The 11,423-nt window shown below is 37.4% G+C and overlaps 1 protein-coding gene across 1 annotated transcript; it reads left to right on the top strand.

The window, feature by feature from the left end:
* Positions 1-5,100: 5,100 nt before the first annotated feature.
* On the top strand, positions 5,101-5,652 carry LOC136062504 (secreted RxLR effector protein 161-like). Its single transcript, XM_065761593.1, has 2 exons — positions 5,101-5,463; positions 5,569-5,652. The coding sequence occupies exons 1-2, from the start codon at positions 5,101-5,103 to the stop codon at positions 5,650-5,652; spliced, it is 447 nt and encodes a 148-aa protein (XP_065617665.1).
* The last annotated feature ends 5,771 nt before the right edge of the window (positions 5,653-11,423 follow it).

Raw genomic sequence — 11,423 nt, 5'->3', positions numbered from 1 at the left:
TTGAAGGATGTATGATTAATTATATATTAAAGGCATTAATTTATCCAATTTATCTATATATATCTAAAAGCTGTGAAAGCTCGAAAATGTGTTGAAAACACAAAAACTGTTTAGACCCCAAAATTAAAAGTTACGGCTCGATTGATTTTACTCTAACTTATCTAAGTGAGGAAACAAGAGTAAATGAGGCGCAATCAACCGATACTACTCTAGTGCATAAACATGAACAACAAACAATAAAAGTAAAGCACAAGAGTAAGGGAAGAGAGAATGCAAACACAAGATAACATGCCGATGTGTTATCGAAAAGGAAACCGAAGAACTCACAAAAAACCTCTCTATCGCCCTCCAAACAGTAAACGATCCACTAAACAATTAGTTGGGATACATGAGTTAGCAAGAGACCCTCCAAGCCTAATCTACCCGATGTACCTAAGCCCTCCAAGCTCCTACTCTAACAAGACTTCTTGGAACCATATCTTGTCTAGCTTTCTGGATCCCGCAATACGCCCGATTGCATCCACCAAGCCTCACCAACTTCTTTTGGCAAATTCCCAAAACTTCCCAAGCTCCAAAAAACTCTCTACACTTTGAATAGGTGTGGGTTGTGTTTGGGTACAAATCTCCTCTCAATGTATGACAATGGGAGAGGGATGGAGAAAATGCTACAATGATTTCTCACTAAGGATGAGTAGCTCTTTCTCAAAATGATGGGTGTGTGTTGTAAAAAACCTATCTAGGGTTTTTCTCTCTGAATGGTCTCGTATACATTTGTGGGTAATGAGGGTATATAGTATGGGTGAAGGGTAAGAAAGTCACACATTAAAATCCTCCAGGCAGAATATTTCGCGACTACCTCGCGGGAAGGCCTTACCCGCGAGACACTCGTGAAAACGACAGCCTGGCATGACTCTTCAGCTTCCAGTCATGTGCTCCTCACATGCCTTTTTCGCGGGAACCCTTCTCGCGAACTTCTCGCGAGCTAGTCGCGAAATGCACTAATCTTCATTTAAGCTTGAGTCTTCACCAACTTGATACTAAACCCAATATAATAAAATCTCACAAAATACAAGGAAAAAAATATAGCAATTACAACACTTTTTGTCATGGAATAAAACCAACATAAAATATAGTTGTAAATCATAACTTTACAATCTCCCCCTTTGGCTATTCCGTGACAAAACACCTTATAACAGATTCTAGACTTAAATGTGAGTTTAGAAATAATGGCAAAACTCACTCACACCTAAATCTAGAAGCTGTGATGCACTTGGAACATATATACCTGTAACCTGAAACACTTGCACAAAACACATTAGACCCTCAAGATAAATCAAGTGATAAAAGGACAATTATAATGTAACAAGTAAAATGCGATCAAGTAAACATGATGTGAAACATGTGAGCAACTTGATCATACACCAAAACAGTCATATGGAAATGGCTACAATGATCATATAGCAAAGCAAATGATCATCTGAACATGCAACCAATAAAGCACAATAGCATAAGGATAAAAGCATGTCCAACACATAAGCACAATGCAATGAGAGCAAAAAAACATATCAAAACACCATAAAGCAACGAGAAAACAAAAATAAAGTAAATCAAGGTTTTCTAAAAAAAAAATGTCTTCTCCTCTTTGGTATATGCATCTCTCCTATAGTTTTCTCTCCCTATGAATGTGCACGAGGTATAATTTCTCCTCCTAAGAATGTGCACATGAGTCATATAGAAATGACAACAAAAATCTCCTCCTTTTTGTTACGAATAGACAAATAAAGCAAGAGAAAGGAGGGAAAGAAGATAAGATATGAACAAAGGTAAAAGATGATACATGAGGCGTGCAAGATGTATGAGAAAAAGAAGCTCAAACGTAAAATAAAACATCTTTAAAAAATGCTACAAAGCATAAAGAACATGACATGCTAAAGATGATGAAACATGATATAAACCTAGGCAAGACAAAGACACAAGAACATGTTATCTGTGCTAAAAGGTTTAAAAAGACTTAACTGGCATGAATGAATGCAAAAATATGTCAAGTGTTTAAGTGTGTGCAGCAAAGGTGCATCTAGTGTGCATGTGAGATGCATGACCAATGCATGAATAAGCACTTATGGGGCAAGGTGTATAAAACACACAACCAATGATTAAAACATGAATAATTATGGTGATCCCCAAAGTTTGGTACTTATTGAAGTCCAAAACAACGAGAAAATGTCATTTAGGCCTTTTATCAAACACTTAGAGTGCACACACTATACATGTATAATAAACAATGCAAGAACATATGAAAAACTTGCCTAATTACGTGTTATTTTTGCCACAAGGGGCCAACATCCAAAACAAATCATCATTTAAAACAAAGCCCAGTCAAAAAGATTGACAAAAATTAAGTTTTCCAACTCCCATTTGAGAAAATCCCAACTATGAATATAAAACCACCCAAAAACATAATCTAAGGATCATAATCAATGAAAAGAGTTAAAGATTACCTTAGAGATGTTAATGGAATGAAAAACACTTGAAATTAGTTAGGTTTTGATGTAGAAACATTAAAACAGGGATTTGGAAGAAGATGGGAGGCGTTTAAAACAAATGAACCACGAAATGCCCTTTAAAAAGCTGATCTAGAAATTTTCTCTGGTATCTTACTGGTTAGAATCCCACGAAATTTCGCTGGTATCTCGCTGGTAAGCCTTACTCGCGAAATAGCCGCGAAACTCTCTGTCCAAAGCTGAAAAACTTGCGAATTGGACCCTTTCACTTGTGACTGAACTTAAACATGAAATAAGTCACGAAAACATCTAGAAAACATGTTTTTCACACAAAAAAAATTTGAAAAACATGGGTGATACAAATCACTTCCAAAAGCAAACAAAAAGAACAAAAATCTTTTTGGTTTGAACCACATATGGTTGAGCACACACACATCATATTTGAATATGTACAAACACATAAATGAAATAGGCATTCATTGAACATTAAACTTGTGTGTTAATCAAGTGTGGAATAGTCCTTAGTCTAGAGTGAAGTTTCAATGATCAATTCAATCAAGTCATACACAACTAGCACTAAGTCAAGTGGTTTATTTCAATTATAGAAATGAACATATATAACCTCCCACAAGAAAATGATTACAAAACTTAGAAGGTTTTCATTTGGCTTCTATACAAATCATAATATTTGATCCATTTTGAATAATACATCTCTTTTTGTGATCGATGGTAGAAATTTTTGATATTTCAACATTAAGAATTAGCCTTTGGCTTTTTGAGCACCATACATTTCAATTTAAAAGTCGCTTTCCCTTTTTTCTAGTCAAATACTAGTATGTGCCACAGGCTTTTACAGCTCATTATCTCTTTTCATTTGGAGATTTACATTTGGTGAGCTCTTTTGCAAAAACATAAAAATAAAGTGGGAAGAGATATAGGCACAAGTCTATGTAAGTATCAAGACCATCAAGATTATTGACCAATCATTCATGACAAGCTTAAAGATCTATTTGCAACAATCACACATAGTTTTCATGATTTCTTCCACACAGATATATGTGCATACATAACAAGCTAAGCTCGTAAATGCACTACGCCATTAGCACGAAGGTACTAGGCCAAATTCACATGTGATATGTGCTGAAAATATATACGATTAAACTTTTTGAATTTTTCACTTTTTATGTGGTTTTAGATTTTTACACACACAAAATAAAGACATAAAAGTAAGATCAAAAACAAAAATAAAACAATGCATATAAAGAGATGCATGATGTACAAATGCATGGCAATGAAGCATCTAATGCATGAAGGGTCCTACAAAGATCGAAAGAATTAGATCAAGGACCAAAAAAGTAAAAGCTTAATCATAGGAATCCTTTCTCATCCAAATGGAATGATTGTTTGGGATGAGTGTCTCATAAGAAGTGAGACAAGGGTTGGAAGAATGAGAAACAGAGATACACATAGACAAAGAGTTAAAAGCATTTAACACTTTCTTTAACAATTAAATCATCCTCCTGAAGATATTGTGGGAAACATGAATGAACTCACATTAAGGAAACGTACAGTTAACAAATGTGTTGCTAACTTTGTGTCTTATTCCTGTTATTTGTCACAGGTTGAACCCAAGAAAGTTGAGGAAGCACTACAAGATGAAAGTTAAGTCGAAGCAATGCATGATGAACTACTCCAGTTTCAGAGGAATGATGTTTGGACTCTAGTACCTAGACCATAAGGTAAGCACATCATCGGTACAAAGTGGATATTCCGCAACAAGACTAATGAAGAAGGCAATGTGATTCGCAACAAGGCCCGTCTTGTAGCTCAAGGATACTCGCAAATGGAGGGAGTAGACTATGATGAAACATTTGCCCCAGTTGCCCGAATGGAGTCAATCAGAATTCTGCTTGCCCTAGCATGTCAGCTGAATTTCAAACTCTATCAGATGGATGTGAAGACTGCCTTCTTGAATGGGTTACTCAAAGAGGATGTCTATATGGCTCAACCAAAAGGATTCATTGATCCACACTTCCCGGATCATGTGCTATACCTTAAAAAGACACTTTATGGGTTAAAGCAAGCTCCAAGAGCTTAGTATGATAGACTCACACAATATCTGGTGTCACATGGGTTCACAAGAGGAAAGGCTGATCAAACTCTCTTCATCAAAAGGGAAGATGATGAGTTGATAGTTGCTCAAGTCTATGTTGATGATATCATCTTTGGGTCGACTAAGGATGAATTTGCTCATGACTTCTCAAAACTTATGCAAGCCAAGTTCGAGATGAGCATGATTGGAGGACTGACTCACTTCCTAGGATTATAGATTCGTCAACAAGATTCAGGTATATTTCTTTCTCAATCTAAATATGCTAAAAATCTTGTGAAAAAGTTTGGTTTGGAATCTGCTAGTTCTGTTAGAATCCCTATGAGCCCTAATGTGAAACTCACTGTAGACTTGTTAGGTAAGAGTGTTGACCCCTCCCTTTATAGAGGAATGATAGGTAGTCTTCTTTACCTCACTGCCAGTAGACTTGACATTAGTTACAGTATTGGAGTGTGTGCTAGATATCAAGCTAATCCCAAGGAATCCCACATGACCGCTTTAAAAAGAATCATAAAGTATGTCAATACCACTGCTGAGTTTGGTGTGTGGTATAGCAAGGACACTAATGGCGTCTTAGCTGGGTACTCTGATGCTGATTGGGCTGGTAATGCTGATGATAGAAAGAGTACTTCGGGAGGTTGTTTTTATGTGGGTAACAATCTTGTCTCTTGGATGAGCAAAAAGCAATACTCCATCTCATTATCCACTGCGGAAGCTGAATACATTGCTGCTAGTATTTGCTGCACACAACTCCTCTGGATGCAAAAACTCCTTCATGATTATGGTATTAGTCAAGAGCATCTCACTATCTATTGTGACAATACCAGTGCCATTAATCTCTTTAAGAACCCGGTTCAACATTCTCGAACCAAACACATAAAGATTCGACATCACTTCATTAGGGAGCTTGTCGAAAATGGTACTCTCACTCTTGAATTTATTCACACTGATGATCAGAAGGCTGACCTGTTTACCAAACCTCTTGATAGCAAACGTTTTGAATTTCTCCGTCAAAACATTGGTGTCATCTCTATGGATTGATCTCCTTCTCTTGCCCCTCTTCTTCATGCATATGCATCTAGTTTTTGCTTTATTCTGTTTAACATGTTTTGTGTGTTTACTTTCAGTTTTATTTATATTGTTTTTGATATAAAATTTAAAAAAAAAAAATTGAAAAATCAGAAAAATACAAAAATAGTGTGTATTATGTGTACTTTGGTACTTGTGTACCTTGGATGGCCAATGAAATAAAGTTTTCTAAACTTTGTATCTCTTGTAACTTAGATGAGCATCTCTATGCACAACTAAACAAGTGAGCTTTGTGGCTCTTGTTTGTGATGAGTAAGATTAGGTTATCTCTTAAAACTTAACACTCATATCACTCTTTTTGACAGGTAGGACTAGAAAATCCTAAAAGAAAGGCATAAATAACCATCTCACCACTGTTGCCCACCAATCATAGTATGACACTTGTATGCTTCGGCATAGCAAAAGTGCAGTGTTAAAAACATTCGTATGCTTCGGCATAGCAAAAGTGCGATGTTAAATGCTTAACATCTTGGGTATTTCTTTTCTCTCTTTTATATACCCATGTATGATATGCTAAAATAAAAGAAAACATGCAAAGAAAATAAAAAACAAAAAGATTAAAAATGCTTTAAATATGGTTGCAAGCGTGTATTCTAGGAGATGTGGGAGTTATAGGATGTACCTCGAAGGTGATAGTCCCCATCAAACAGTTATGATTGTGTGTGAGTTAAAAGTTATTTTCTCATATCTCAGATCGTCATAACATCTATACACATATGCAATCTTGCGATGTTTTTCACACACAACACGCAATATTCTTTGCTACTTTTGATACATATGAAGTACAATGTGATTTGGCCATCACAAAGGTTTTACATGTGCTAATGTATACTCACTAAACTGTCATAACTTATTTTTGAAATATAAAATTGTTAGACTTGTTTAGTGTGTGTGTGTGTTTTGGATGATCCTTGTGCTTATTTTTTTGTTGAGAGATGTCTTTGAGAGATTTATATGTTGAGTGGATCTTTGGTTGAGATGTGTGTTGGATTGCATTCATGTTTGTGTTTTTCCTTTCTCGAAAAACTGCTTTTTACTGCTGGCTTGACACCTCCCTCGACACCTCCTCGATACCTGGTCATCTGTCGAGCTTCTCAAGTTGTTTCTTATCGCAATCTCGACACCTCTTTGACACCTGATGGATCGATCAAGAAAGTCTCTGTCCCCTCGATAGATTCTCGACACTTGATGGATCGATCGAGATTCACTTATGCTGTTTGAGTCTTCTTTCTCGACACCTGTCTCGACACCTTGTGGATCGATCGAGATATCTTCTGTCTCCTCGATACCTTCTTGACACCTTTGCGATCGATCGAGCATCACGTATCTATATTTCTTCATACATCTCGATACCTCTCGACACCTTCAGCTGTCGAAGGCAATTTTCTTGATACCTTCCTCGACAGCTTCCTCAATACCTCTCGACACCTCAGCTGTCGAGATTTACTGAGGTGCCTATTTAAGGTTCTATTGCGATTTTCTTCAGTTCTCACTCGATCTCTCTCGATCTCTCCGTGTCTGTTGATCTCCCTTTCACTCTCCTTTCACTCTAATCCTCTAACCCTCTTGGATTTTGATCATTTCTTGCTTAAATCACTTGGTAAGATCTCTATTCTCTTCCTTTTTCATGCATTGCATGTTTGAAAACCTAGTTTTTGAGATTTTTCATAAAAATTTGGGGTTTTTCAAAATTGTTGAGTTTTTCTTGAAATTTTGGGTTGGGTTTACACTTAAATGTTGTTAAAATGTCATACACTGCATTTCATGCGCATTATAATGATATTTACATGCATTTAGATGTGTGATATATGCTGTGTGCTGGTAGGATTGGAATGGGCTGAGCCCATGATGATATTTATGTTTTGCATATCACATGATCATGCATTCCCATGCATACGTACTTGTTATTCAAGATATTTGTCATTTATGAACTGTTTTGGAAAATTTTCTAAGTGTCTCTCTCTCTCTTTCTCTCATTCTTTTACGTTAGTAGTGTCTATGGCACCTAAACGTAAATCCACTCCTGCTCGGAACCCTCTGCGTTCTGGAGCTTCTACTTCTTCTGATACTGCTCCCTTTAACCTTCGATTCCGTGATGGAGATGCTCATAAGGCATTTTCGGAGAACTTTTCTAAACGAGGTGTTCATTCGAAACGCCAAGTTATTCTGGTGGACTTTGCCGATACTGACCTTCCCTCTGTCATTAACAGTAGGGGATGGGGGTCACTGTGTGACATCCCGGTCACTTGCCCTCTCGTGCTGATACAGGAGTTCTACTCCAACATGCACGGGATTGATCTTTCAGTACCTCACTTCTTCACTCGCGTTCGAGGTACGCGCATCCCTGTCACACCGCAGCTTGTTGCAGATGTGCTTCGGGTACCTAAGATAGAGTTTCCTGATTACCCCTCTTGTGAGCATCTGAGGACTGTGTCCAAAGATGAGCTCATTTTCGCTTTTTGTGAGCGCCCTGCTGATTGGGGTGAGTATTAGTTCACATCATGTAGGCCTTTTGCTAAAGGTCCTAGATTTATTAACATGGTGATGACTTTTGTTCTCCATCCTCTTTCTCACTATAACTCTATCACAGAGCCTCGTACTCGATTTTTGCTATCCCTGCTAGAGCATCTTACCATAGACTTCCCTTCTCACTTCATCCGGTCTATCATAGAGGTATATCTTGATTCGGCGTCCCGTGATAAGCTCATCTTTCCTTCTGCTATCACGCGGATTCTACGCCATTTTTCCGTTCCCTTTCTTGTGTCCGACCACTTCACATACATATCTACCATAGATGCCGCTACCGTAAAACGTAGTAAGGCACAGTTCAGGTCGAGACAGCCAGATGCCACTCCTCCCTTCCGTTCGGCTCCATCTAGATCAGCTCCATCTACATCTGCTCCTTCTTCCTCTTCGAGCGATGTATCCCTTGGAGATATTATGACGCAGCTGCAGTGCATGGACACTCGTCTTGATACACTCTCTGCTGAGTTGTATCAGGTGAATGTTCGTGTTGGTCGCATTGTACGACGGCAGGCGATCATGGGTGGATTTGCTCTAAAGGCTACTCCTTCACCATCTACTCCAGTAGCTTCAGATTCTGAGGATGATAAGGATGATGCTGATGATGGGGATGCTAGTTCTGCCGATGAGATGTCTACATGACACTCTACCCTTTGTCACTCGTGACAAAAAGGGGGAGTAGTTTTGGGCTATGAGAGTAGTCATCTTAGGGGGAAAGTTAGTATAGAACATTTTTGATAGGGGGAGTGTTGTCATTTTTGAGAGATGTAGTGAGGCTATATATGTATTTTTCTTTTCTTTTCTTATCTCTTAGATACATTGGTCTTGTATATGAGGTCCTTTGACCATTTTACATACATTGTACTTATCTTATCTCCTATATATGTTGATGTATGTTTTTTTCACCTCTCTTCTTCATGTGTTGTTTCTTTTCTATCTTTATACACATGTTCTTCATACTTGTATGCAATCTATTTATTTCTTTTCACACAAGATGCCTTGATGAGTTTTGTTTAAAATGTTTCAGAAATACAGGTTGTCAAAGTCTACTTGCCATGAACTCTCTTCTTGCAAAGTTTTTCAAGAATTTGTGTTAGGATAGATTTTATTGTATTCAATAAGTGAATATGAGATGAGTGATTTATGACTTCTCTCATATGCTCATTTGTTTGTTGTTATTTTGTCACGGATTGCCAAAGGGGGAAATTGTTAGGACATATATGTTTTAACTTAATTAAGAACATATGTCACTTATTTATGTAAATTGGCTAATCCTTTGACAAAACGCACTCTACTTGTAATTGGATAGTTCTAGGTGTTATTAATACTTCAAGAAACAATGTTTCAAGGTCAAGTGTTGAAGTCATCAGGTCTGTCCAAGAAAAAGCAAGCTGAAATGCAAATTTTTTAAAGCTCGACACCTGCTCGATAGCTACCTCGACACCTGTTATCTGTCGAGATTTAAAAATTCAGATTTCCAATCTAATTTTCTTGGGATCCGTGAATATGTGTTTGGGCTTTCTTTTCTTCTAACCTTAAACATATAAAAAGATTATTTTAAGAGCCGTCAAGGGTGACACAAGTTGCATTATCATTGAGCAATCTCTGTTCAAGCAAATTGTGATCAAAAGACGAAGTTCTTGACCTAGTTCATCTTCCATCAAGAAGTTACTGTGTATTTGCACCGTAGGGTTTTGTAACCAAGCATCTTCCTGCTATTCATCATAAAGGATGAATTGAAGAACTTTGCAGTCAACCATTCTTCCTTAGTTGGTGTTCTGAAGTCGCGTACTTGGATCCGCGCATTGGTTAGTCACGTACTTGGGAGCCGTGCATCAAAAGAGGGAACTGTCACTACAGATCAAGTCCAATTGGGTATTGGGGTAAGGGTTCAACTGTAAGTTGGTAAGGTACTTGGGATTCTTTTACTTGTAACCGCTTGATTTGATAATAGTGGAATTTCGGGAGTGGTGACCTGAAAATCACCCGGTGGGGTTTTTGCCGTTAGGGTTTTCCCTATTCGTAAACAAATCACTGTGTTATTTATTTTCCGTTGCATATTTGGTTGTTGGTGATTTGTTTGTGCTTCCATAAAATTGCATGATTAATTGATTAATTAATTACTTGGCTAAATTAATTAATCAGGGTTAATCACTAGGGGTCATTCAGATTGTAACCTATCACAATTAATGAATCTAAGCTTGAAGCTGCTCATTGTTTGTTCGTAGACAGCTCTTATGGTTGGGAAATGAAGTCTTGGATTGGGTCTTTGAACTTGCTCATGGATGCTCTGTGCCAGAGGGATTATTCTGATCTTGCATTATAAATCTTCCTAGAGATAAATTATCAAGGTTGCTATCCAAATAAGGAAAGCTATCGGATTCTAATGAAAGAATTGTGTGAAGATGGGAGGTTGAATGAGGCCACCCATTTGTTGTATTCAATGTTTTGGAGGATATCTCAGAAAGGATATCGGAGTCTATAGAACCTTGTTATATGCTTTGTGTGATAATTGGCACATTTAAAATGCTGTGGAAATTCTTGATAAGATTTTAAGGAAGGGGCTAAAGGCTTCTAAGCGATGTTTCCACCATCTTGATCTCAGTTAGTGTAGTACTGGTGAAGATATAGAAGGCACCAAGCGTTTGATTAATGAAGCTTTGATTAGAGGTGGGATTCCCAATTTGGCTAGTTATAGTGCTATGGCTATTGATTTGTACAATGAAGGTAAGATTATTGAGGCAAACAAAGTTCTCATTCAAATGCAAGAAAGAGGATTTAGGCCAACGAACATGATTTATGAAGCCAAGGTGGCAGTATTGTGTAGGGGAGGAAATGTTGATGCAGTAGTGAGGGTAATTGAAGAGGATATGGAGGGAAATTGTGTACCAAATGTAAGGTCATATAATTGAAGAGGAAATGGAGGGTAATTCAAACCCCTGTTGACTTGAATTTATTTTTGTTCCCTTCTTTAATCCCTTTATAACTTATCTTCTTCATTAATCATGTTAGAAAAGTTAGGCAACCATGTTAGAATAGGAGAAGTGATTGGTAGGCAACCATAACCCCCCTTTTCTTGCGAGGCTAATTTCCTTAAATCATATCAAAATAGGAAAAGATAAAATAAGAGAGAGATTGAAGTTGGAATGATTGGAAGAGTAAAATGATCCAAGATATTTTGTCAATATCTAAAATTTTGG

This window comes from Quercus suber, unplaced genomic scaffold, assembly GCF_002906115.3.
Source record: "Quercus suber isolate HL8 unplaced genomic scaffold, Cork oak 2.0 scaffold_421, whole genome shotgun sequence".
In the NCBI taxonomy this organism is placed as follows: Eukaryota; Viridiplantae; Streptophyta; class Magnoliopsida; order Fagales; family Fagaceae; genus Quercus; species Quercus suber.
The sequence above is the reverse complement of the archived record's forward strand: the minus strand, read 5'-3'. Positions and strand labels throughout refer to the sequence as shown.

Bases quoted from the DNA above. Each gene is read 5' to 3' on its own strand.
- LOC136062504 (XM_065761593.1), top strand. From the start codon at position 5,101: ATGACCGCTTTAAAAAGAATCATAAAGTATGTCAATACCACTGCTGAG. The intron at 5,464-5,568 runs GTTCAACATTCT...ACTGATGATCAG, and splicing joins TTAATCTCTTTAAGAACCCG to AAGGCTGACCTGTTTACCAA.